Below are 26,494 nucleotides of genomic sequence, written 5' to 3' on the forward strand. Positions count from 1 at the left end.
CCTTTGTTTGGGCCTGTGACATTCATTAAATGTTTATTCAAGGTTTATGTAAGAGTGGGAGCTGTGACAGATTTAATTAAGGAGTTTCCCTCCTTGGCTGGGACACTTTACTCACCCTTTGTTCTTAATATGAGCATTTTTCAAATGAATGTAGCTGCATGGGAAAATCCCCTGCAAAACAGAACAAAAACGAGAGAGACAGAGAGGAAAGAGAGAGATAGCAAGAGAGATAAGGGGGTTAAAGCAGCAAGTAAGCAATGTCAATGATTAAGACAGTCTACTGAATGCAGTGTTGATGAGACACTTAATGTGTGTGCAGCATTGTTAAGACTGACTTTTACTATTTTATAACTCACACTGAACTAGAGAGATAAATAAAGAGCGAGAGAGAGTTTTACATATGAGAAAACGTTCACATATGAAAAATATAATAACTTTTAAACACTTTTTTGCACTTTACACTTGTGAAATACATGTGACTGTTCTGCAAGAGGAGAAAGAGGAGAGTGGGAGACCGAGACAGACAGACAAACAGAAAGGGGAGAGTTAAGAGAGAAGGGAAAAAGTAACAGGCATGAGGGTTGGGGACACACACACACACACACACACACACACACACACAGAAAGAAAGAGAGAGAGAGAGAGAGAGAGATGTGTCTACACTGCATGTGTTAACAGATATTTGCAGATCTAGAAATAGCATCCAGACACAGTCAGTCAGTCTGTATGGAAAATAAAGAGTCTCTCTCGGGCTTACCTTGGCATTTGGGTTCTTAAGGACGAAGCCTCTGTACCAGCCTGCAGAGACAAAACATTCACATCTCTTACTCTTACTTTCATCTCAACAGCCAGCTGTATCTCTTTCACTGCACAGCCATTCTCTGCTAAAGAGCACCATCACACAATGGGACATATGGAAATTTAAACAACTGAGAGTATAGAGCAGTGGTGTGTGTGTGTGTGTGTGTGTGTGTGTGTGTGTGTGTGCGTGTGTGTGTGTGTGTGTGTGTGATTTTATAAGAGTGTCTTCTTAGTTCACATTCTCTGGGTGAAATTGTGTGTTTGTAATGTCCAGCTTGACCTGCACTGCCCTCTTTATCAGAAAGGCCATTGTTAAGTGATGGTTCTGCTAAATGCCAAGGCAGCCAGTGACTGGAGCCTGCTTAGTGCAGAGACAGCTGAGTGAGTGAGTGATGAACAGAGTTCACAAGGTTAACATTCACTGTATATCACATACACACCACTGTTTGCAGTCTCTCTGCCACCTTAAAAGGACAATGCATCACTTTTCTACCTCATACCTGGCAAATCATCAATGTTGGAAAAAAAATCACCAAAACAGCAACTCCACAGTAGAAGTAGTTCATAGTAAACACTGTAGAGCTTTAATAAACACATGCTTACGTTAAAAGCAGTTCCACAATTGTAACACAAGCAAAACTGGGCTTTGGAGAGCAGCTTGCTGACAAAACTGATCCTTCTTTCTCTCTCACTCTACTGTCACTAGATGTCAGAGCTGCCAGGCAAGTAAATTAAAAGTTTTTTCAGCATAGTTTAAGGCATAATTTATATACTATAAATTGTTCAAGGAACATATGTCAGTTATCACTGTAACCTAACCACTGTACTATACTTTAGCAAATCGCTGCTGTCGGAAGAAAACCTTTTATCGCCAAAATGAAAACTACACAGGAGAAGGAAAAAAACCTTCTTTACTCTTAATGTAAATCAATGGAACCAGCCTTTTTCCAAGCCATTTTTGGACAATTCTTTTGGTCTATTCATAATGAAATTAACAAGCAATGTAAAGGGTAACAGGTATATTCAAATTATGTCAAAAACTGAAAAACAACAAAATACAAGGCTACTATTCACGACAGCAGTGAAATGCTAATAGTGTTAGAATGATCAGCCACATTACTACTTGTGTTAGGTGCTAACCCTTACTACCACAGTAATCACTCATGGATGAAAGTAACTTTACACCCATATCCCCATATTATACACAGATTCAAACTCTGCCAGAAAATAAAAGCTTTAAAAAAGCATGCTGTCATGAAGTTACGTTGCCATGGCCACAACACTGTCACCATGCAATTTAAAATGCCAACACAATCCCAATCAGACAGAAGTAGTTAAGTTTTTATCTAAAATATTTTTTCAGGATATTTTTATTTTTCCAAATCTGATTTGGATCTGTTTAATGATGGTCAAATAACAAATCTTTAGGATCACTGGCTATGTTTACATGTGATGATTTTTGCCAATCCGATTGAATACATTCCAATTTGGACTGAGGTGTTTATATGCTCACTCTATTCAACAATCTGATGAAAATCTTCGTTTACATGCTCACTACAAGTTATCTGATGCAAAATGATGTGCATGTGTGGAATACCACTTAGAGTAAACATTACTATAATAGCGAACATCACAGGAGGTCCACTCTGAGGGAAATGAGTTTCCAGTTGACGTGCTTGTGTATTTGTTTTAAAATGATGTCAGACTCAGAAAAACGTACTTCACATGTACTTATAAAGGAAGCGGCATCTCCTCTGCAGAACAGTTTCTGCTCCCGGCATGTTGAGCTTCACAAACTTTCGCTATGATGTGATGCACCGGTTGAAAATGTAATCGGATACAGGCGTTTACATGGCTATTATTCTCCTATTTAACGGATTATTTACAGGATTACCCACAGCTTGTTCAATCGGATAGAAAATATATTCCAAATGGCCTCAACTGGACTAGAGTATTCTGATTGAGGTTTTTAAATGGACGTATTCTATTCCGATTGAGTTATTAGTTTGATTATTAATGGGTTATTAGGCTGCATGTAAATGTGGCTACTCACATTTTAAGTCTCAGCAATTGAGCTGCCAGCTCCTTCAAAATAGCTGTTTACCATAATACACTAAATTTACACAAAATATACAATCCCTTCATGAAGCACCTACATATGTCTGCTAAACAAATCACAGAATTACAGTATACTGGAATGAAACACTCACTACAATAAACAAGGACGTGTGAAGAACATGTGGCAAGCCTGGTAATCCCCTCATTGTAGTTTATATCAAATCGACACATTTACTGAGAGATATTTCCTCTCCTAATCGTGGTGGTTGAGCTCCAACCAACAGGCAGCTTTCTATCACTCGAAAACAGGAAACCTAGACGTGTGCGCACTCAGAGCATGGAGGAGTGTGCCTTCAAAGAGTGGAAACAGGAAACATGAGGAACGTCTGAGATGAGCTCAGGTCACACACTACATGTGAAGTCTGTTTTCAGTGTGTGTATGTGTGTGTGTGTGTGTGTGTGTTCACGCAAGAGCAATGGACAAAGGCAAGAAAGGGAAACACCAGCACTAAAAGAAATAACTAACAGATTATAGAAATTAGCATAGAATATGCCTCATGCTGGGGACAGAAGCCAAGGCTGGACAATATATAATTTTAAACAATAATCAGCTTGTAATAATCATACTGCAGAAGGTAGTAACACACAAATACACAAATAGAGTCTCTACCAAACCATGCTGTGAGTATCCTGACCAACCTCATGTTCCAGACAGGTGCTTTGATGAATCAATTCATTCACATGATCCAGTAAGTACAGATCATTTTTTATAAAAACCACACGTCCATATCCAATTTACACTAGCAAGTCTTAAACTAACAGTGAACCATTGGTGTGCATGTACACACAGTATTTGTGAGCATACTGATAAATCTGAGAAATGCCTCAATTTGAACATTGATCTAAAAATAGTGCAGAATCTTGAATATTTCTTCACTTTACTTTTCATAATCTTTTCTTTATTTCCAGGTTTTAAGGGAAAAAATCACAGATTTTCAATGTGGTCTTGGACCCTACGGGCATACTGGGGTGACAAAATGCAGCTATAGAAAGCCTTTACATTTTGCCTGTATCGTTCAGCGATTTGCCTCAGACCTCCAGCATGGACCCTTTGATGTAGCACTAAGCTGAGATTGTAGCACTGCTTTACCTTCACATTTCTCCAGGATCTGCACCGTGTCGCCGATCTCCAGAGGCAGGCCATTCTGCACAGTCCCCCGAAAACTGGCTAACACTGCAAAGCAAAAACACACACAGGGAAGGTAAACAAACAGCTCATAAATCATCCCACTCCCACAGAAAACCAGGTTGCCGTGAACTCAATAAACCTGCTGGAGAGATACACAGCGTCTTGTATGCTGAGGGTTCACTATTCACATGGGCAAGGCCGCCCGACCATTCTGGGGCCTGAGAGAGGAGTAAGGAAAGTTCAGAAGTGCATGCTTTGATTTCCATGTACACTACACTGAGAGATCCTGTATATGTAAGGAGGCTGAGTGTAAACCTGGCACTCTGAAAAAATTGAGAAAGGTCTTATTCAATTAGCCAATTAGCTCCTCTCTTAACTAATGGAAGGATATGAGAGACAGTGCTGAATGGCATAGTGCTGAATGTGCTAAATGGCACTGAAATTCAGTACTACAGTATTTCCCAAATATATTGTCTGTTTGAATAATTACAATTTACAGTTAATAAAAATGAGTTTCCAAAACTGCATTTTTTGGAAAAAAAGATTAAGACAGATAGAAAGAAAGATAGAAAGATGGGTCAAGAGAAGATGGGACTCCCAACAACCATGCAAGACCTGGTAGGGCAACACAACTACCACCACCACTTAAAGCTTTCATCTTTGAAAGAGGAACCTGCTCATCCATTTTATGGAACAGAATGTGATTAATGATATAAAGCTGGGTGCAACATCACCCGTACCTGAAAATCAATATTACAATGAGACATTAACAGACCAGTACTGACAAATTATGGCCAAGCACTAAATGAAAAGGACCAAATAAGAAAGAACAAAGAATGTATAAAAACAAAACAAAAACAATGCAGACTTGAGATCAGAGAGAGAGAAAAATAGAAAGAGAGAGAGAGAGATAGAGAGAGAGATGAAGGGAGTCTAAAGTAATCAGCACCTTTTGTTCAAACAGCCTGTGAAGGCTATGGATAGCACAGCTTGCTCTGTTCCACTCAGAGGGGATCGTGGGCCCAAAGCGTTTAATCGGGTTACTTTACCTGCCACAAATTACTATGCAGGGACAGCTTTTTGGAGCGCAGCCCTCTTTTATGGGGCATGGCCCAATCTGCCATACCTGCACTGTGGGTTTGACCTAATTGGGAACGTTTCAGTCTCTGTGAGATGCGGATTTAGGTAAAGATAGAAACCAGTCTAGATCACAGTTGCAGTTAGTTCCATTTCAACTTGTATGGATTTTGTGTATTGTAAATTGAGAATTGAGAAAAAGAGACTTTGGTTCAGCTGGAAAATCTGCTCTGAAATAGACCCACACGAGCGAATTTTAATTTTATCTCATCTTCTGAAGAGACTTCACTGAAATGGAACCGAAGTGCACCTCCAAATGCTCTCTCTCTCTCTCTTTCTCTCTCTCTCTCTCTCTCTCTCTCTCTCTCTCTCTCTCTCACACAAGTCAAATTCACTTAGGCTGCTCTCCTGACAGGAACAACTTGCTTTTTTTTGTCCTCTGAATAAATAAACTCTTATTTGTGTGTCCTAGCCCCAGGAAACACTGAATTCACTGGATATTTCTGAGCGACAAGTCAAACCAAGTACATCCCTCAGCTTTAACTTTAGAAAACCATACTCTGTCCTTGTGCCTGTCTTTTCTCTCTCTTTTCTCTTTCTCTCTCTCTGTCCTTTTTACTTACGGTCAGCACAGTCCAGTCCATCACGCTATAACTTTCATGATATGGAAGAATGAAAAAGCTTTGGAATACTACAAATTCTACTGACACAATAGCAGGTATCGGCACTAAGTTGATATCAGAAGAAAATGCTGCATCTGATCCAATCCGGGAACACATCTATCCTGAAATATCACGCTCACATTGTGTGATGTGATGTTGTTAACTGTGTATTTCTACCTGTGGAATAGTAGGGTATTTGTATAGTTTGTAGGTTGTATTCTTAGCATGATAAACTACTGTTTTCATTCTTTCGTCTTCATTTAAAACATCATTAGGTTTTAGATTCTGATTTGTATTGGAAAAGAAAGAAGAGGTCTTGTGCCTTTACTAAGCAATATTATATCACAGCACAGATGTGACTTCTTTGAAATAATCTTTTCTACTGTCAAACGTAGGGATACTCTCTATAATCTTAGTTCTACTAGTGTGAAAATGTTTCTACACAGTGAAGTAAGCATTATAACTGATAGTTTAGACCTCTCTTAAGCCTACTAGCCTATCGGTAACTGTGAAAACTGCACAACTATCAAATGTGGGCTCCCCTGACATAACCATCCAATCATTTGCCTAATCTTTAAGAGCTCACAAGTTTGATGGCATAGTCAGCCTACTCTCTCTCAGGGTAGGTGGGACAGCCCTCCCTGCCCCCATCACTCACACGGCCGAACATGGCCGTCTGTTAGCTGACATAACAGAACAGGAAGTTACTGTTCTCCTCCAAACATCTTAAGCTGTACAAAGCAGCCGTTTTAGTGGTAGTTTTGAGTGGAAATTGGCAAGGACTAAAGTGGAGAAATAAAACTGAGTAAAAAAAGACACAAAATAATGGAACAACAGTTTATTAGATTAAGATTAGATTAAGTGACCCTTATTAGTCCCACAATGGTGAAAATTTCACTTCCGCATTTAACCCATCAGTGAAGTGAAACACCACATACACACTAGTGAACACACACTAGGGGACAGTGCGCACACTTGCCCAGAGCAGTGGGCAGCCCTATCTGCAGTGCCCAGGGAGCAGTTGGGGGGTTAGGTGTCTTGCTCAAGGGCACCTCAGTCACATACTGTCGGCTCAGGGGAGTTCAAACTGTCAACAGTCCAGTCACATGTCTGGTTCCCTAACCTCCAGCCTCTGACTGCCCCCACATGAAGGATATTTTACAAATACAACAGAACAAGGAATAAATGTGCATGAGTAAAACAGATTTATGATAAGGGTTAGGGATATATGGTCTGAGTTCATAACACAGAGGAAACCCCTCAACTTCACTTAGAAATTTAGAAACGTAAAGTAGGTCCAATGCATTAATTATACAAGCTCATTTACAGCACCTGCATGCTAAATTATTCAGCTGGAAGTTCATATTTTGACAGGGCTCAATTCCTTCCTGGTAATCCATATCCCAGCTGCTGTCTGCCTGCTAACAGGATCGGCATGAAAGGTGCTCTCACAATGGGATTTTTTTCCTTCATTTCCCCAGGGGAAGTGAGGAAAGATAGAAGGGTATGCAGCGCACATATAGAAGGACAAAAATCAGTGAGCAACAAGAAAGGTAAGATACAGCAAAAGAAACGCAGACAAATTCACAAAATGCACACTGAAAAAGCAGAAGCACTGTGTTTAGAAGTGGATGAAAAGATGATATGATATCATTAAATTACTTCACGCAATTACTTCATGTGAATTTCTTCGCATAATGAACACTAACCCTTGCATATTCCACTAAAATATATATTTAGAATTAGTTATTTACTAAAGAAAATCATTTCAATCATAGTTTTGACAGCATTTTAAAAGGTGGCACTACATATTGGGTATTGTGAAAATGTCTTCATGTATTATATGTATATATTATTCATGGGATGTACACATTTGAATCAAGCCAATTTAACGCACCACTTTTCCTGCACCAGATGCCGGCTCTCAATATCATATTAAACTCAGTATGGAAACACACAAGCAGAACAGTACACACAAGCACATATGCTCGGCTAAAAAGCTCTCAACGGCGGTTAGCATGTCCTCATTTGCTCGCTGCTGTGGTCGTCACACAGGACCTCCATTTCCATCTGACTGACCGTGAACCTGTAGCCTGCCACCACTGGGCCAGCACTCAGCCAGAGCTGATCTGACGTGACACGTGTTTAATAGTCGCCACTGGCCTACTATTCAATAGAACTGAGAGAGAGCAAGAGAGAGAGAGAGAGAGAGAGAGAGAGAGAGAGAGAGAGAGAGATAGAGAGAGAGAGAGAGAGAGAGAGAGAGAGAGAGAGAGAGAGAGAGAGAGAAAGAGAGAAATAGAGACAGAGGGGAAAGAAGGGGGGGGGGGGGGATAGAGATAGAGAGATGTGTCTGAGTGTGAAACTGAAAGTCCTCTGTCCAGATCTACATCTGTCCTGCCTCACAGGCTTCCTGTAGTGAAACAGCATTAGAGAAGAATGAGGCCACTCTTGCTCGCCCGCTGACTCTGTGCTACTTCATTAATTTCACACTCTCACAAATGCCTACTGGCACAAGCAGGTGCTCAAAAAGTCAATTTGGAGTGCTGGACAGAAACATACCCCAACAGAACTTTTAGAGTTTAAATCACCTGTTGACCTCTTAAACTCCAGTAAACTGCTGGCGGCTCAGACTTTGATCCCTCAGTCTCAGGAATACATACGCAACACTAAACTCACTCAGAATAGTGCACTCCTTACCTCTGCTCTCTGTGTGTATTAGTGTAGTGTGTGTGTTGCCATTCTATTACTGTACATGGAGTTGCTGGTTTAAAAATACATAGCTTACAAAAACACTCATTTGCCATTTCAGCAGAAGTATCTATCAGACAGACGCACTTTGCAGGTTTACAAGTAATGCTTGTAGCCCATTTGCTGCTGTTCAGCCCTGTGCCCCATCCATGAATTAAAAGGGACCACCATAGCAAAACTGCTGACCATATATTATTTGGGTGGAGAATTCTCACTTCAATACAGCAGTGGAATGTTTCTATGTGTTGCACTGGTGATGCACCAAGGTCCACCTGCACAATGTGCCCTGGGCGCCCAAGTGGCGCAACTAATCTAAGCGTTGACCCTATCGTGAATTCCATCCCATGGCCAGGAAGGAGTACGAGAGAGCACAATTGACCTCGCTATCTGTGGGGGTGGGATGGCCCCCTCTTCCCTCCATCACACAGATGTCTGTTAGCAGACATTGGTGCTTTCCTCAGAGCGTGCTTGGCTGTCCAATGACATTATGTGAGGGGCAGCTCAAAAAGATGCGGTGGCCCTTCACAGGTCACGGAGGAAGCCCGTGCTAGCCTTCAGCATCCTAGCGCTGTGAAAGTAGGTGGATTTGCAAACGACTAAATTGGGAGAAAAAACAATAAATAAAAATAGGCCTATACTACTACTACCAGTACAGGTGCAGGATCAGAATCAGGCCATTTTTGCTCCAGGTACACAATTAAAAAATGAGTGAAATGTATTAATTTCATTTTAGCAGATCTGTGTTTTTTTATTTTACAGGGTAAAAAACAGTTAGGTAAGCGCACTTACACTGTATCTGAATGCTACTGTTACACTTATACAAAAATGTAGCATAACCAGGCCTGATGTACTGTGCTAAACAGCAAGTTGTCTCTTATTTTCAGTGTACCACTTTATCTGATTCATGCTGTTTATATACTTTTTGTTCAATAACTTTAAATGCCAGTTCGGCCTCTTAAAGAAATAACGTTGCAACTTTGTTGGCTAACAGAAACACTGGTAATAGTGTGTTCAATGCATATTCAGTTAGCTCACAAAGTGTGAGCTTTAGGTATTATAAAAACGCAGAAACAAACTAGCTATTAAAAACTGGCTAAAAATTAATGCAATTTACATGCATGATGTTCTAAGTGAAAGTAAGTTAACATATTCTCTACAGGGAACTCAAATATGCCATTCGTCTGCAAATTTTTGTACACAATCTATTTATTTACCCAGTTCAACACATTAAAAAACACATAAAATGCATGTTAAATTCTGCATAGGCTACATTTCATGTTAAATTTTTTGTCAACGTATTAATTTTCATAAAATAAACAGTACTTGTGCATTAAAATGTGCAAAAGTATGCTCGGTATAGGATGTGTTAACTTATTTTTTATTTAGAAAACCAAAAAAGCATGTAATTTCACCACAAGCACCCAAACATTTGTATCTGTAAACAAAATCAGAATTGACCAATAAAAATTCATGATTATAACTCGACCACTGACATATGTCATAAACCTTTACTAAAGTGCATTCATCAAAGCCTACAAAACATTTACAGAGTAAACAAATCACTCTAATAGACTCTGTAGTCAATAAATAAGAGAGACGGGGTGTCAGAAGCAGAGACAGAGAGTGTGTTTAAAACTCAGTGGGCCATTACGCCTTCCACTGTCGGAGAAAGACAGAGAGAGAAAGCAACACAGAGAGACGGAGAGAAACCTGAAAGCTGTTTGTGTGGATTAGCTCTGGACCTGGTTTACGGATGCCTCTCAGAGCTGAAGCTGTGTGGAAGCCCTGATGCTACAGTTGGTTTGTCTAAGCTCTTGACAGCATGCTACAGTGAACAGGATGATGAGCTTTAGCCTCTTAGCCCACAGGACGGGCCTAGGCAACGTGTGTATCACACTCACTTTCAGCTCCTTCTGCTGAGCCATCCAGCATAGACCGATATAAAACTTCATAGCTATACAGAGACGAGCACACTAGACAGCTCACTGTCACAAATTGGCCAAAGCTAATTACGTAAGAACCCATTCATTAATAACAAGTATGGATGCAGAGTGTTGATATCACCATTAGAAAATAATTGTTTACAAAGTTTTTGGTGTTGTACAAATGTATCGATTTGACTGATATTAAACTGATGTTTGATGTGTTTATTGTACTCTGTTAGAGGTGAGCGCAGAGTGTTCAGATGACGCTGGGTTGCTTTGTTAAAATGTCTGTATTTTATTCATTTTGCCACATTTGTAACTCTTTTAAATGTGACCTGTATGCAACATCAGTCTGACCAGATCACGCACCTAAACCTACTCGCATGCGCAAAAGAACAAAGCTTCACGTGGTGCACTCATCCAGAGGTAAATAATCATGACTCAGTTTCATCTTCACCAGCATCACAGGTGCCATCGTGAAGCTTTACTGACTGACAGCTGGGCTCATCTCCCAGAAAGTGTTCAAGCTCACTGCAAAAAGGACGCGGCCTTTGGTTCATGTCCTTGAATTCTTTAAACTTTGCTTTCAGACTTCTAACTTTTCTTTGACGCTGCAGCCTCGCTCTCTTATGGCCACATTTGGCCACTTCTTCCAAAATCTCTTCAAACATGGACAGGTTTTGGATAAGTCTCTTCTAAAGTTTTTGTCCAGAAACATCATCCCAGATTATGACAAATATCGAGTTGGTTTGACGTAAAAGTTGTATGAATTCTGATCTGGCTGTTCAGACTGAGTTGCACTGCATCAGACTGGATACGTATTGGATTTCAGTACCACATATGAGAGCGTCTCAAATCAGAATGGTAAATGTCAGATTCAGCACATTTTATGTTGTTCATACTGACACACAGACAACACTGTGTCAACATCTGTGCCACATATGAAGAAAAAGATCTGATTTGGGCCACTTTTACCTGCTGTATGAACAAAGCCTTTGACTCATTTCTAACTGTTGATTTCCCCAGAGCTGGTGGACAAAGTCCAATATATTGTTTTCATGTCAGAGGAGTAGCATAAGCTAAAGATAAGCTAAAGTTACAGCTAATCAGTATGATGGATGCTGATGGAGACTCGTCATCTTCTGCAGCTGTTTTTCCTCTTCAGAGGATGATATACCATGTTATCTTCTCAGAAAAATATGTTTTTACTATGCCTGGATCTAACATCCGTCTAGCTTGTTTAGCAACAAAAAACATGTTCTCTGCCTTCACCTCCTTAACAACATGTCCTTGGTAACAGGCTCACATTAAGATACATGCGTTTCAGAGTAGCAAAGTATTCTAACTATATTATATATTATTAACATATCATATATTATTACTATATTATATTATTATATATAATAACTACTTACTCACAAATACAAACACAGGTTTCTGTCACATATTCCTTGGACTACATCACCCAGACTCCTCCAGGAAGTCACATGTCTCCTGCCAACTCTGACCTGCCTGCACGCTCCAATAACAGATCTCACTCTCAGGAATACTAATGTGGTTCACCTGTGTTTAGCTGTTAGCTTTAGCTTATAAGCCCGGGCATAACACAGGTTCACATACTGAACGTTTCATGTGTTTCTACGCCTTATCGTTTATGATCTGTTTGCCTGTTTACCGTTTACTCTTTTGCTATTTCCCTGTGGATATTCTGCCTGTGAGAGATCTCCGTGTTCTGACCTTTTAGACCGTTTTCTGGACTTTGATTTTGTGTCTCTTCCTTCGGATTGTTTTGGTTTTGACCGAAGTCTGTTCCGACTCTGAGCTAAGGTTACGTCTGGTTTATTAAAGGTTCCCTTGTTCTACTTTCCGCACGCGTCTGACTTCATCCTCGACGCTACGGTTTCACTGATGAAACGGTGTAACGAATATGGTTATTCACAAGCACCTTGTTTCATATTTATATTATGTAAGATTTTGAGCAAAACATTGAGATTGTGAGTTTCTGCTGTTTTGATTAACAGTCATAATCAAATCAGTAAATAAAGAACTGTTTAATAAAAAATTAATGGAGTTTGTTTCATTTTTGGTCATATAAAATTATACTGACCATTATTATCTGTTAATGGTTGCTTTAGCTCCACAGAATCAGCGTCAGTAACAAACCCTCCAAGTTGGCCGGGCCCTAAAGCAAATTGAAAAACTCGCACGCATGCGCTCTTTTCCAAAACAATACAATCCAGCGTCCCTGCGACTGAGCCCAAACAGTCCCTTAATTGTGCTTTTAACCTTATTAAAAGCAAACTCGCCCCTCCCTCTGATTTGTGAACTGACATCGACCCTCGTTAATGATCTGCCTTCCGTCTCATTAAATATTCATCGGCTCATTAATATGTAAATATGCAGCGGCCGAAGGGAGAATTGATGAGCCTCTTGCCAGAGAGTGGCCATGAATTATTAACACCTTATTTTGGAGTACACACTTCCACCACCATTCCGCAACATACAAGGACGGATGAATAATGCAGCATTTGGGAATTCTCTTCCAGCTCCGCAGATTCTAAGTTGCTAAACAATTAATTGTCGGTAAACGGTATTAGATGTGGGATGCGATGGATTCCTCCTCATGCAAAGTAAAATCCTGCTGCTTCTGCGTTCTCCTCTCAGCAATCTGGAGAATTTGCATCTCAGCCCACTGATATTTCAATCCTGTTAACCTCAACCACACTGAAGGCCATTTATGTAACATGAGCTTTATGATGCACGAATCTGAATGTACTGCCAGGCTCACAAACCAGCGATTCATCTGGGAGTTTTTTTAACAGGAGCTTGAGGCTGTTTTGGCACGACACTGGATACGGCTGCGCCAATGGAGCCATCACTGGGGGAATCATTCATTAGCCCTGCCACAAGACAAAGTCATGGACAGCGAGCAAAAGGCAGTCAATGACAATGTGTAGGACTCATAAAGACTCTGTGTGCTGACAGAGAGCTGCATTCTTTAGCCATTCCTCACTGAGTACATTCTTCATTCTAAAATACTCTTAGCCACAGTCAAGGGCAGTGCAACACACAGCCCACGCTGCTTGTATTTGTAGGATTTTGTTCATGCGGCCTTGAAGCTTGCGGGAAACAAGAACACAAAGTTCCACACAAAGTGCAGTTTTCGCAGCCCAGTGCTGTGCATGCTAAAAGCATGACTCCACAGAAATAAATCAGTGAGGGCAGGAATTTTAAAATAGCAACTGTTCAAAAGAACGCATGTCATAAGTAGGGGTGGATGATATGGTAAAAATGTATTGCCATACATGAAGGCGTTTTTACGATACACAATAATATAACATTATATTTCAGTTTCTGATGTTTGCGAGCAAGCTGGAACAGATACAACACACTAGCAAAATTACAATCATCACAATGGCAAATCAGATGAAAAACGATATATTCCAAATACACGTGTCGCAATAATACAACTTTAGCTGGGTATTCATTTTTACACAAATAACTGTGATTAACAAAGTCTTTTTTCTTCATTACATGCATGTAATTATAGTTTTGTATATGCGTATACACCAATAAGCCAAAACATTATGACTAACATGTATATCTATGAGCAACACTATCTCCAGCCATAAACATGAGTTGTGTTCAGATTTGGCAAGCACTGTTGAACCAAAATTTGAGCGATTGTGTGTAAACATTTCATTTCAGTGGTAACCCTCCGTCCAGCTGCCCAGTATGTTTGCATAGAACTACCTCTGGAAACTGTGAGTGGTGGCAGATGTTAGTAGAGAACTCAAGGTAAACAGAAAACTGTCTGCAACTCTTTAGAAATGCTCTCTTATGTTCGACGAATTTGGTCGTAGACTTTAGTTGACTAAGTCGATTAATCATTGCACCTCTGACTATGACCACTCTCAGATGATGCAAATAATGCTGATTATAACGTTGGCCATCTCATAACAAGCTCAAGTCAAGGTCTGTGATGCGTTAGACAATAAGCGAACACTTGGTTCTCCTGGTCATTATGTTGCAGGAGAAATGGGCAGGCTTAAGTGATTACCACAAGTGGTCCAAGGAGAGACAAATCACAGACCAGTGACAGGGTGCTGGGCACCCAAGGCTTATTGACGCAGAAGGGCAACCAAGGATATCCCATCCTGTCTGACAGAAAGCCTATAGTGTCACAAGTCATAACATTTTTTAACAACAGTTACGGAAGGAATGTGTCACGTCACATAGTCCACTGCTCATGCTAACCCTGTCCACTGCCAAAATCACCTTCACTGGGCATGCAAGCTTAGGAACTGGACCTTGAAGGAATGGAAGAAGGTCGCCTGATCCAATATGTCCTTTTTTTAACATTACATGAAAGGCTGAGTATGTGTTCACCATTTACCTGGGGAGGTGATACCACCAGGATGCACTGTGGGCAACATACTGCTAGGAAACCCGGGGTCTGAGCATCATTTGGATGCTAATTTGATATGTGCCACCTACCTAAACATTGCTGTGGACCAGTTATACCCATTCATGGCAGAGGTATTCCCCAACAACGGTGGCCTCTTTCAGCAGGATAATGTGCCCTTCCACACTGCACACCTTGTTCGGAAATGGTTTGAGGAACATAAGGAAGAGTTTGAGGTGTTGCCCTGGCCTCCAGAAAAGGATGAGCACTCCATTGCTGCCCAGAACACATATACACACACAAACGCACACAGCATTCACAATCATCAGAGCCTGTCCGCCAGTCACAGGTTTCAGAGCAACCTCAAAGCACCCAGACAACAGCCTATAACTCTACACTCACCCTTTATCAGCAGGCAGAGAGCAGCTCCATAACACCAATCTCTCATTTCACCTGTCCTGTGCCTGCATTTTTCACCAGAGAGAGAGAGAGAGAGAGAGCAGGGCCTTTTCAGCAAAAGCCTCTATTTGTGCAGTATTTACTGAGCCTGTACTTTTCACGGCTTTCAAAGAATTGCTCTTCTCAGGCACTACATCAGAGAGGAGGAAATAAATTTAGTGTCTGACTACCGAAGTGCCTGGCTGCCATCTGAAACCGATATATAAAGGTCAGAAATATATCAGTGAAAGCCAGAGGAAGAGTTGAGGAATGAGTGGATTCGTCTTCTCACGTACATACGTCTCAGAGGGGATGGCATGGAGGTGAGGCAGTGTGATCCAGTGTGTACGCAAAGTTTATACATGTGCGAAGGTTTTTATTTGCTGTCACTAGTGACACACAAATATGAAAAACCTCTGCCGAAACTAAAACTGTAATTCAAGACACATCTGGCTGAAAACCAAAAGAACCGGTGGGTAGCGCTGTCGCCTCATAGCAAGAAGGGCCTGGGTTTGAGTCCCCGGCCAGCAACCACAGTCCTTTCTTTGTGGAGTTTGCATGTTCTCCCTGTGTCTGCGTGGGTTCTGGGGTGTATCCTCCCTTTCGCCTGACGACTGCTGGGATAGGCTCCAGCACCCCCCTGCGATCCTGAGGGAGAAGTGACTTTGAAAATGTGTGTGTGTGTGTGTGTGTGTGTGTGTGTATATATATATACACACACATACACACAGGGTGGGCCATTTATATGGATACACCCAAATAAAATGGGAATGGTTGGTGATATTAACGTCCTGTTTGTGGCACATTAGTTTATGGGAGGGGGGAAACTTTTCAAGATGGGTGGTGACCATGGCGGACATTTTGAAGTCAGCCATTTTGGATCCAACTTTAGTTTTTTCAATGGGAAGAGGGTCGTGTGACACATCAAACGTATTGAGGATTTCACAAGAAAAACAATGGTGTGCTTGGTTTTAACTTTATTCTTTCATGAGTTATTTACAGGTTTCAGACCACTTATAAAATGTCTTCAAAGTGCTGCCCATTGTGTTGGATTGTCAATCAACCCTCTTCTCCCACTCTTCACACACTGATAGCAACACCACAGAAGAAATGCTAGCACAGGCTTCCAGTATCCGTAGTTTCAGGTGCTGCACATCACGTATCTTCACAGCATAGACAATTGCCTTCAGATGACCCCAAAGATAAAAGTCTAAGGGGGTCAGATCGGGAGACTTTGGGGGCCACGATGACCAATCCACTTTCCAGGAAACTGTTCATCCAGGAATGCTTGGACCTGACACCCATAATGTGGTGGTGCACCATCTTGCTGGAAAAACTCAGGGAACGTGCCAGCTTCCAAAGTGGATTGGTCGTTGTGGGCCAGTTGAATGGCCCCCAAGGTCTCCCGATCTGACCCCCTTAGACTTTTATCTTTGGGGTTAACTTGTGTGTTAATATATTGCAAAGCATATCTTAAAATGTCAATGCAACTGCAATAATGAAGTCTGTCCATATCACGAGGCCCTATTTCACCTGCCTGTTACATTTTCATGCTTTTCTTTATTTCTGTATTTCTTCTGTCTCTCTTTCCCCTTTTAGTCCATTTCTTTCTCTCCCTTTCTCCTTATCATCTACGTGCCTAATCTCTGTTCCTCAGGAGGATTGCAACTGAGCCAGAAAATACATTGGAAAGCCCGAGAGAGAGCAGTGAGTTAACAGACGGTTGGCAAAGCAGCGTAAAGCATACATGACTCAGATTAAATAGGAATATGGGTCAGACTTCCTAAGCTACCCACTTCACCTCATTGTGCACACTAATCTGCTGCTGTGATCTCTCTCTTTCTCTCTCTCTCTCTTTCTCTTTACCCCCACACCTCCTATATATGTGGGGTCTATATAGGATATGTATAAGAGTGTGAATCCACATAATGCCACAATAAAGCATTTAATGGACAGCAGATGGATGATCTTTAGTATCATCTTATACTCCAAGAAAGATTTTAAGTGACGTCTATAGGCCAAAGCACAGATAATGTGTATGTAAAGTACACTTTTTTTTGTTTGTTTGTTTGTTTTTTTACCCAATTTTCTCCCCAATTTAGCTGTCTCCAATTCCACCTGCTAGTTAGGATTCCCCCAATCACATGATGCTATCAATGCTAGGAGGGTGAAGGCTAGCACAGGCTTCCTCCGAGACCGCTCACGCAACGTCATTGGACAGCTGAACACACTCGGAGGAAAGTGCCAATCGCCAGTTCGCGTTGAGTGATGGGGGGAAAAGGAGGGGCCATCCTACCCACCCAGAGAGAGCGAGGCCAGTTGTGCTCTCTTGGACCCCCAGCTACAGATGGCTGTAGCATCACCAGGGATCGAACTCGCCATCTCCTGATGATAGGGCCAAAGCTCAGACAGTTGCACCACTCGGGAGCCCAGACAGACCTTCTTTAAGGTGCTCGTACTGCTGATGCAGGTGTTCAATTGTGCAGCTTGTATAAGCTCTATAGAAAAAGCACTGCCAATAGAAAACGACGAACACAAGCCTAAGGTCACCATGCCCAATGCCACTTCAATCTCAACTTTTTTTTTTTTACCATACGTGATGTTTTAGCTTTGTGAATAGATTTGTTTCAATTTTGTTTTACTTTAAAAAGCAGCCTAAATGATAAATTATGCCATTATTTATGCTGTGAAGTAATTTATATTATTCTGTCATAGAGGTAACTAATCGACTTTGTGTAGATAGACAACCTAAATTTGTTACGACTGAGGAAGCTAAACCAAACCTTTGTTCTTACAGTAGTCCTGTTCCATGCAAATGCGTTTCTCCTGAGTTTTGACAGCCTTTGACATCACACCATATGAGATTTAGTGTCCTGCTATGCTAATTGACTGACTGTTGCTAAATGTACTCTAAAGGCATATATTTGCACCCATTTAGCTAGCTAACAGTGTCTGTTGATTAATATTGCTAATTAGAGTTAAACTAGCTAGTTAGACTTATGTTAGGTAGGGAGGTTTGAGTTTACCGAAGTACATTTCCAAAGCATGTTTCCAAAATCTGGCTGAATGGCAGTAAACCTGACAATAAAGTGGGGTGAAGAATTGAATCATTTGACACATTTTCTGTACAAAACAATGTTCTCTTAAAAATAAAAGGCAGATGATTCAAGCAGATAAAACGACAGGTTACTGATGTCAGATAGAGGCCGTTGGGTGGATTCATTTAAAGAGGTCACTGGGTGGACTCAATCAGAGTGGTCATTGGTTGGATTCATTCAGAGCGGGTATTGGGTGGATTCATTCAGAGTGGTCATTGGCTGGATTCATTCAGAGTGGTCATTGGGTGGATTCATTCAGTGGACATTGGTTGGATTCATTCAGAGCAGGTAATGGGTGGATTCATTCAGAGTGGTCATTGGTTGGATTCATTCAGAGTGGTCACTGGCTGGATTCATTCAGAGTGGCCATTGAGTGGATTCATTCAGTGGACATTGGTTGGATTCATTCAGAGCAGGTAATGGGTGGATTCATTCAGAGTGGTCATTGGTTGGATTCATTCAAAGTGGGTATTGGGTGGATTCATTCAGAGTGGTCATTGGTTGGATTTATTCAGAGCAGGTATTGGGTGAACTAATTCAGAGTGGGTTTTGGGTGGATTCATTCAGAGTGGGTTTTGGGTGGATTCATTCTGAGTGGTCATTGGGTGGATTCATTCAGAGTGGTCACTGGATGGATTCATTTAGAGTGGTCACTGGGTAGATTCATTCAGTTTTTGTCAATACAGTTTTGTTTTGTGAAAAGAAAATAATTTTTTCCAGTATTTTGTTCTCAAAGATGATAAAGACTAATTAAGGCTTGTTCTTGAAGAGGACTTGATTTTTGGGTTTAAACCGGACTAGTTATGGTCTGGGACTCGACAAAGGTGGCCTTGACTACAGCTTTACTTTGAAGTGACAGTTATGTGAAATTTCAAGCTTGCACAATAATCCTTTATCCCAAATGTAGCCAATCAGCCATGACGTGTTTGGTGTCTGAAATTTGCTCTGTTAGTTTTGCACTGCAGCTACAAGGGTAATGTAGCTAACAAGTAATGGAAGCTTATACTCACCAATTAGCCACATACAAACTGCATATCCAAATCAAAAGTTGTTATTCTCAAACAGCCTTGACTATGAGGTTTCTCAGATTTTTCTTGCTCTTGCTTTGCACAAAGCTACTGGGGTACAAGCTTCCATTAAACCAAACATGTCTTGGTTGATCACATCATTTGTGGTAAGGGGAAAATTTTGTTATCCGGTTGTTCATAAAGTTATTCATCCTCATTCTCTTGCTCACAGTCATTATGTCTTGAGACAGCAATTGCACACTTTTTCCTTTCTGCACTTGTTTGTACGAAAGGCAGACAGATTCAGTTCCCTATTCTCCATTCTCCTGGAAGTTTCGCTGCCTTGCCGTCTGTTTCATGACCAAGATATATGACACTAGAAAGCCCATGTCTCTGCCACCTTAAAGCAGCCACATTTTACCTCCAGCTAGACTTCAGCAAGCTGGAGGACCAGACAAGAACATACATTTTAAACCATTGAGATAAAAGAGGGAGGGGGAGAGACGGCGGGGGATAAGCAGAGGTGTAGGCTACATAAAGAAAAGAAAGATGGGTGTGAGCGAGATAAAAGCTTGTCAGATACCCTGCATGTCATTTCATCTCCAAGCTCATTATCGGGATAATATAGGGGATATTATGCTAAAAGCCAGTCCAGCCTATAAGGCTGACACAGTGCTGTGTACCAGACACAAAAAGAAAAGCAGGGCAGAGAGTGTCAGACACAGACAGCAGGGAGAAAGCAAATCTAGAAATGGTACTGTCTTGGCTCTTTTCCACACATACTTAAGAACCCGTGATCTGGCTTTATTTCCACAGGTTCCAGAAACTTACCATGAGGTTTCCTGGATCACTTCAGCTCAGTTCCACCTGGTTACAAACAGTGATGTGTTCAAAATAGCAATATGGCAATATATCATGAATAAGCTCTTGATGATACACAAATCAGTCATGAGTGTAACGATACTCTGGAATGAACTTTTACGCGTGTATGAAGATGTGAAACTGATATGGATCATCCAACTGAACTGGCTCCAAAGTCAGATCTGAAAACACACTTCGGATTTTTAAGTGACTTACTGACTTTAGACTAAAATCTTTTTGCTTTGAATGACTCTACACCTTAATTATATTTGTTTTATTAAAACAAATGAACATTTCATTTTGTCATATCATCAGCAATTTTTTGTCAATCATAGCACTTCCGAAACTCTTTTAGCTCATTTTGAGCAAGAATCAAAAATGCTAGCCAGTACATGACTAGCAAATATAGCAGTTGAACAAAAATTCACAATTTTTAAAACACAGAAAGAAAGTTTACTTAACTGCAGAAAATGTGTTTCGTTATTGCCAAATTTTTTACTTATTCAATGGGATGTAACTGCTCACCATGTGTCCATGAGGGACAGGGATACAGTCTAATTTGCTGCTCTACAATGCAGAGTTGGTGCTAAAATAAAGCTCCACCTATGGACTAAAAATCTGTGTCTCAGTAGTGACGCGAAAATGTGGGATATTTGTTGAACTTTCACAAGTTGACACTTAGGGTTCTGGTTTCAGACAGTAACCTCTTAGGCCACGTTTACTCAGCAGGTAAAAGTGGCCCAAATCTGATTTTCACACCCAATCCGTTTTTTTTATTTGGCTGTTCACATTATCTTTTAAATGTGACCTATATGTGACATCAGTCTGAAGAGATCAGCTCCTAAACCGCCCCACATGCATAAAAGAACAATGCTTCACGTGTTGTGCTCATCCAGAGGTAAACAGTCATGACGGCCAGTGAACACCAGTCGCTCCTGGAGCTTTCAGTTTAGTCTTCGCCAACATCGCATGAACGTTTATAAAGTTCCAATGGTTGATAGCAGGACTCATCACCCACAATGTGTTCGAGTTCGCCGTAAAAAGGCCATGTTATTCAGACAATGCCACTTCTTTGGTTCGTGTCCTCGGATTCTTTAAACTGTTCTCTGACGCTGCAGCCTCGGACTCCTCTGGCCACGTTCGGCCATTTCATTCAAAATCTCTTCAGACATGGAGCGGCTGTGATAGGTGTCTTCTCATTTTTGGTACAGAAACATCAGCCTAAAGGTTTATGAGCCTCAGCAGCGCAAAATTTTGACACATGTCGAGTTGGCCTGACATAAAAGTCGCATGAATTCCGATCTAGCTGTTCCAGACTGAGTTACATTGCTGCAGATCGGATACGTATCAAATTTCAGTACCACATATGAAAGCGTCTCAAATCGGAATTAAAAATGTCAGATTCAATGTGTTTTTTGCTGTTCACACCGACACACACGTACGAGTGTCACATACGAAGAAAAAGATCGGATTCGGGCATCTTTTACCTGCTGTGTAAACATAGCCTTAGTTTACCCTATCCTTCATTTTAATGGTATTTTAACAATTTCAGTGGTATTTAATTAGAACATTTTCCTCTCCAAACAAATGGACAATTATTTTGACTTAGACTGATTTGTGCAATCACACTGTTTTTGGATTGTGCTGCTACACATATACCAAAACATCGTAGCATAATTATGCATGATTCACTGTGCTAAACAGCCAGTTGTCTTACTCTCAATGCAGCGCTCAGCACTTCAATTGACTCATGTTATTTAAATAGGCACTTGTTTTTCATTTACGAATTTAAAATGCCAGTTTGACCCATTAAGGAGCAAATAATGTTATTCATATTGTGACTTTGGCTAACAGAAAGCACTTGAGATGACTTAGTGTTTCATATGTTAATGTAGCTCACACAGCGTGAGATTCCAGTTAAAAAATAAGAAAGAATTTAGAACTGGATTCAGCTGAAAAATTCATAAGGGGTGAATCCCAAACTCCAATGCTGGGTGCTTCAGACTTTTTGAAATACTGGTTCAAAAACACACATAAATAAATGTCAAATTTTCTTCATCCAGATGTGCTTTCTGTCTGCCTATAATACTATGTAAAGTTCTTTTTTGGTGTCATTTTAAAATAAGCAGAACTGTCCAATCAAATAAAGCTATATCTGGATTTTAAGATACTGTTTCAGCATAGAACACCAACACTGAGGAAGCAGGGCTAATTAAGGGCTAATTATTAAGGTAAAGGTACATATCATTTGATTCCAAAATATATTTGAAAAACATTGATATTTAATTTTAGCAATACTGCCCAGCAATACATCCATTCATGTATTCTCTAAATCAGACTTGATGGGTCAGAGCAATTCTTTTTAAGGGTTGTTTTTTTTCAGGCAAACTTTTAAAACTATATGAAAATGCAGTAAATTGTCAGAATTTTGACAGTGTATATCTACATACATCTGCAGTATCTACATTTTGCTTGCCTGGTCAGAGAATACAAATGTATAATGGCCATGTGATTAGATCACTAAAAGCACTGAATTTTCTTTTGCTATATATATTCTATATTCCAGTTCTAAAAAATATATACATATAAATTGATCACTTATATATCTATACACACCATTATCCAGGCCCTTAGGTTAATTTTACCTGTCTGAACTATTATATGTCCCATAGCAACACAAATACCCTCAGGGAAGGTGGTCTCCAATTCACTTCATGGGGATATCACTGTCCAGCCTTTGCAGCTGGAGCCCTATACCCACTTCAGTTACTTGTTCGGTGATCAAATAAGTGTTTTCCCGCTCCTGTTAGGTACAAACAAGCCTGGGTGCATTAGTTCAGCTAGAGGGTAGCCAACATATCTCCAAGCTGCACTGAGCCATGAAGACCATATGGTAATGTGTAGCTTTTCAGATATGCTATGATAACTGCTCGTCAGTGCCGCAGGAATAGACAAGCACTTAAGCAGCTCATACGTTACATTGGTTATTTATTAGGGAGCAGATCATCTCTGGGATCTGTGCCAGTGATGAACCTGTGCCCAGCAAGCAAAATCACTGTAAACTCTACATACAAATGTGCAAGACTTCAGCAGTGACCCTGTTTAGGTCAGCTTGCTTTACATATCTTTTAAGTACAGCCACAAATGTGTTCATCAGCAGCAAGTAATCAATATTGTCCTAGCCACGCCTAATCAATAGACAAGAGTACTCTCTCTGCAAATCTACATCTCTATCCAATCACCCATATTACAGCTTCTTTTAAATTTTTGAACTAGTTACAATCAACCAGACTTGACAAAGCTATTACTATATAACTGCATAGCAAATATAGCTACAGTTATATTTGCTATGTATTTCACATAAATAGTTATATGCAATTATATAGTTACATAATTATTTACAAACCATGCAATGAATTACATTTACATTTAGGAATGCCTCAATATGGGAATTGCTGGTCAAAGCTGATATCCAAGATTTTTCATGTATGTATATATGCTAATTAGGAGTGAAGGGGTATGCACTCATACCATACCTTAAAGCCATCTCCAAACAGCACCATGGTACTACAGTTGGGCAGTATCTCTTTTTGGGCTAAAAAGAGATGCAAACTAGTCAAGGGGCACTGGTCATCACTAGCTATTATCAGAGCTAGCATGCTAACAGCACTGTTTACCACAGAACCTGTTAAAAACTAAAGCACCCACACAAGACTGGATGATAAGAACTCGAATCTAAAGAAGAGAAGTCGAGCAAGACACAGAAAGGTGCAATTAAACCTGTTTTCTGGGTTTGGATTTACTGTTTGATTCGCTAACTTTAGCTTAGTGAGGAGGCTACAGACTCAAACAGTCCAATCACCACCATAAAGGTTTGATTCTGACTAACCTAATGTCTAAGTAGGCAAAACACAAGCTAGTGACAGAAAGCCAAAATAAAACCAGTTCTGTGGTGTTTGGGTTTGTAGCACTCTAGTTAGCAGGCCACACAGCACAGGCTTGGTTCCAACTGCTAACCAATGCTAAAATTACACCTATTTAGCATGTACAGTTGAGTGACTGAGTAAAAGCCAAAACTGATCATGTTCTGTGGTGCGTGTAGCTGTTGCTGAGCTACTATCACGCTTAATATCACCGCACATCGACCCCACAATGTCCAAACATTCGAAACCATTGTTTTTAGGGATGTGCACATGAGCACCAATGCTCTCGCCACTCAGCATTTTGTCAATACTATGTTGTGTTAAAGCCAAATTCAGACCACAAAAAAACACAGTAGATAACATGCTGATTAAAACTTACAAAGAGAAAGCAGTCAGTCTTTTGACAGATAAACAAATCTTAGCTAAGATTACAACCTATTCTTCTCCAGCTCACTACTGTGTTTAATGGACTGTCCCTCGTCTTGCAGTGCAAAGCTGATGTGACCAGCAACTGAAATTGTGGTGATGACAGTAATGAGCTTAACGGCAGGCATCTCATGACCACAATATTGCAGTAATACGATAAAGTGGTTAAAATCACAGCCCTACACAGTAAGAGGAAAATAATTGTAAGTGACATAAAAGCAAATAAGTGCACAAATTTCATGTCGAAGCACTTGCACAGGTGGTATGGTTGGATGGTAATGACTTAAATCTGAGGGAGTGAAGTTGAGCAGCTGACAGGGACAGAAAGGTGAAATTAAACTTTCTCTGTGGTGTTTGTATGTGTAGCCTAACTGGGTAAATTAATGTTGTGTGCCACACACCACAGTACAGGTTTGATTCTGACCAACTGGTGCTTTGAAAAGTTTAGTTGATAAGAAATAATGTCTGCAAGAGCTAAAAGTCGAGTGACTGGTGTTGGAGTGACAGAATGCCGAAATCGAACCACAGAACAGATTTGGTTCCAGCTAACTGAAGCTAAAATTATATACCTCATTATTGTTATGCCACCCAACCCTACTGCCTATATGGACACCAAATGCTGACACATAATTATAAAATGTAAAAATGTATAATTATAAAATGTAGAAACTGGGGCTGCATCCACATGGATTAGCATTACAGCAAAATACAACATTTATTTGTAGATACCTCCACTATCAATGAGCTATTCTTCAACAAAATGTAAAGCATTTTAAGGTGTAAATCTGATGGGGGGATCTGGCTGGGTTAATCGCACGCTGCATAGCTGTGAGGTTAAATGGAGGTGAAGAGCAGAGGCAGCTGCTGGGATGTGGAGGCAGAAGGTTCAGAAGCAGCAGCAGACCCAACAGCTCAACCAGGCCCAACAGCCACACTCCCCCAAGGGACCACCATCAGTGCTCCACTGCTTAATCTGATTATCAGCATTGCGTTCTGGCCATGTAGAGAGATAGAAAGCCAGCAAAACTCAAACACTGAACGCCAGCGGCTTTCAGCCCTTTCAGGATGCCCTCCGTTTGAGCTGCTGCACAGCTGTTGAATAACGGGTTTAGTAATTAAACAGTCTGTGCTGTGTGTGAGGCCAAGCTATTGTTCAAAAGGTGTAAAACAAAGGAGCTGCTAATACACATTTATCGCTCTAGTTGATATGATTTAACCTATCTAACGCTGGCAAAGTGTGCAGCTGAAGAGGTTTGGGGTAAGTGGGTTACCACAAATTCACGCATGAAACGTAAGCACAGCGCAAGAGAAGCCCAAGCAGCCATGCAATCCAATTCACACTGCTTCCCACTCAGCTCTGTTAATGAAATGTTTCAGGAAGGAACAACAGCTCTTTCTCTTTCTTTTACCTAATTAAACAGCTTTATAGCAGGTTTAAAATGTGACAGCACAAACAGCAGTTGTGGCTTTGCCTGAGTGACCACGCTTGGTCTGAAGGGTCTAAAAAGAAGAGCCAGCTGAGGAGCAGTGATGTAATACATTAATCAGACCCCATTAGTCATTATCTTTCCTGAGTGAGCCAGTCCAATCAGAGCATTTCCCTTGACCCCCAACACACTCATACACACACACAGCCATATTGCCTAAAGCAATAGACAACCACTGTCTCGCCGGAAAAGGCAAAATTTATCTCACTCTAACCATCATTATCATCTTCATCTATATCATCATTCATCATCACTGACATCCAGACAACCAAGCCATGACACTCAGACCCAGAGGGCTAGAATGGAAGCCAATGGCCATCATAAAAAATAAAGCATGTCTAAAATGTTGATGTTCCCTTAATGGATTACAAAACATCTATTCGAAC

General features: G+C 40.7%; 1 protein-coding gene across 4 annotated transcripts in view; it reads right to left on the minus strand.

The window, feature by feature from the left end:
• Positions 1-26,494, minus strand: part of dock4b (dedicator of cytokinesis 4b) — a 164,196-nt gene that overhangs the window by 108,431 nt on the left and 29,271 nt on the right. For all 4 annotated transcript variants that reach the window (XM_017694007.2, XM_017694006.2, XM_017694009.2 and 1 more), the window contains exons 2-4: positions 4,010-4,093; positions 758-798; positions 116-171 (exon numbers count right to left, since the gene is read on the minus strand). In XM_017694007.2, coding sequence (XP_017549496.1) covers positions 116-171; positions 758-798; positions 4,010-4,093 — 181 coding nt within the window. The remainder of the gene's footprint in view (positions 1-115; positions 172-757; positions 799-4,009; positions 4,094-26,494) is intronic.

This window comes from Pygocentrus nattereri, chromosome 1, assembly GCF_015220715.1.
Source record: "Pygocentrus nattereri isolate fPygNat1 chromosome 1, fPygNat1.pri, whole genome shotgun sequence".
Classification (NCBI taxonomy): domain Eukaryota; kingdom Metazoa; phylum Chordata; class Actinopteri; order Characiformes; family Serrasalmidae; genus Pygocentrus; species Pygocentrus nattereri.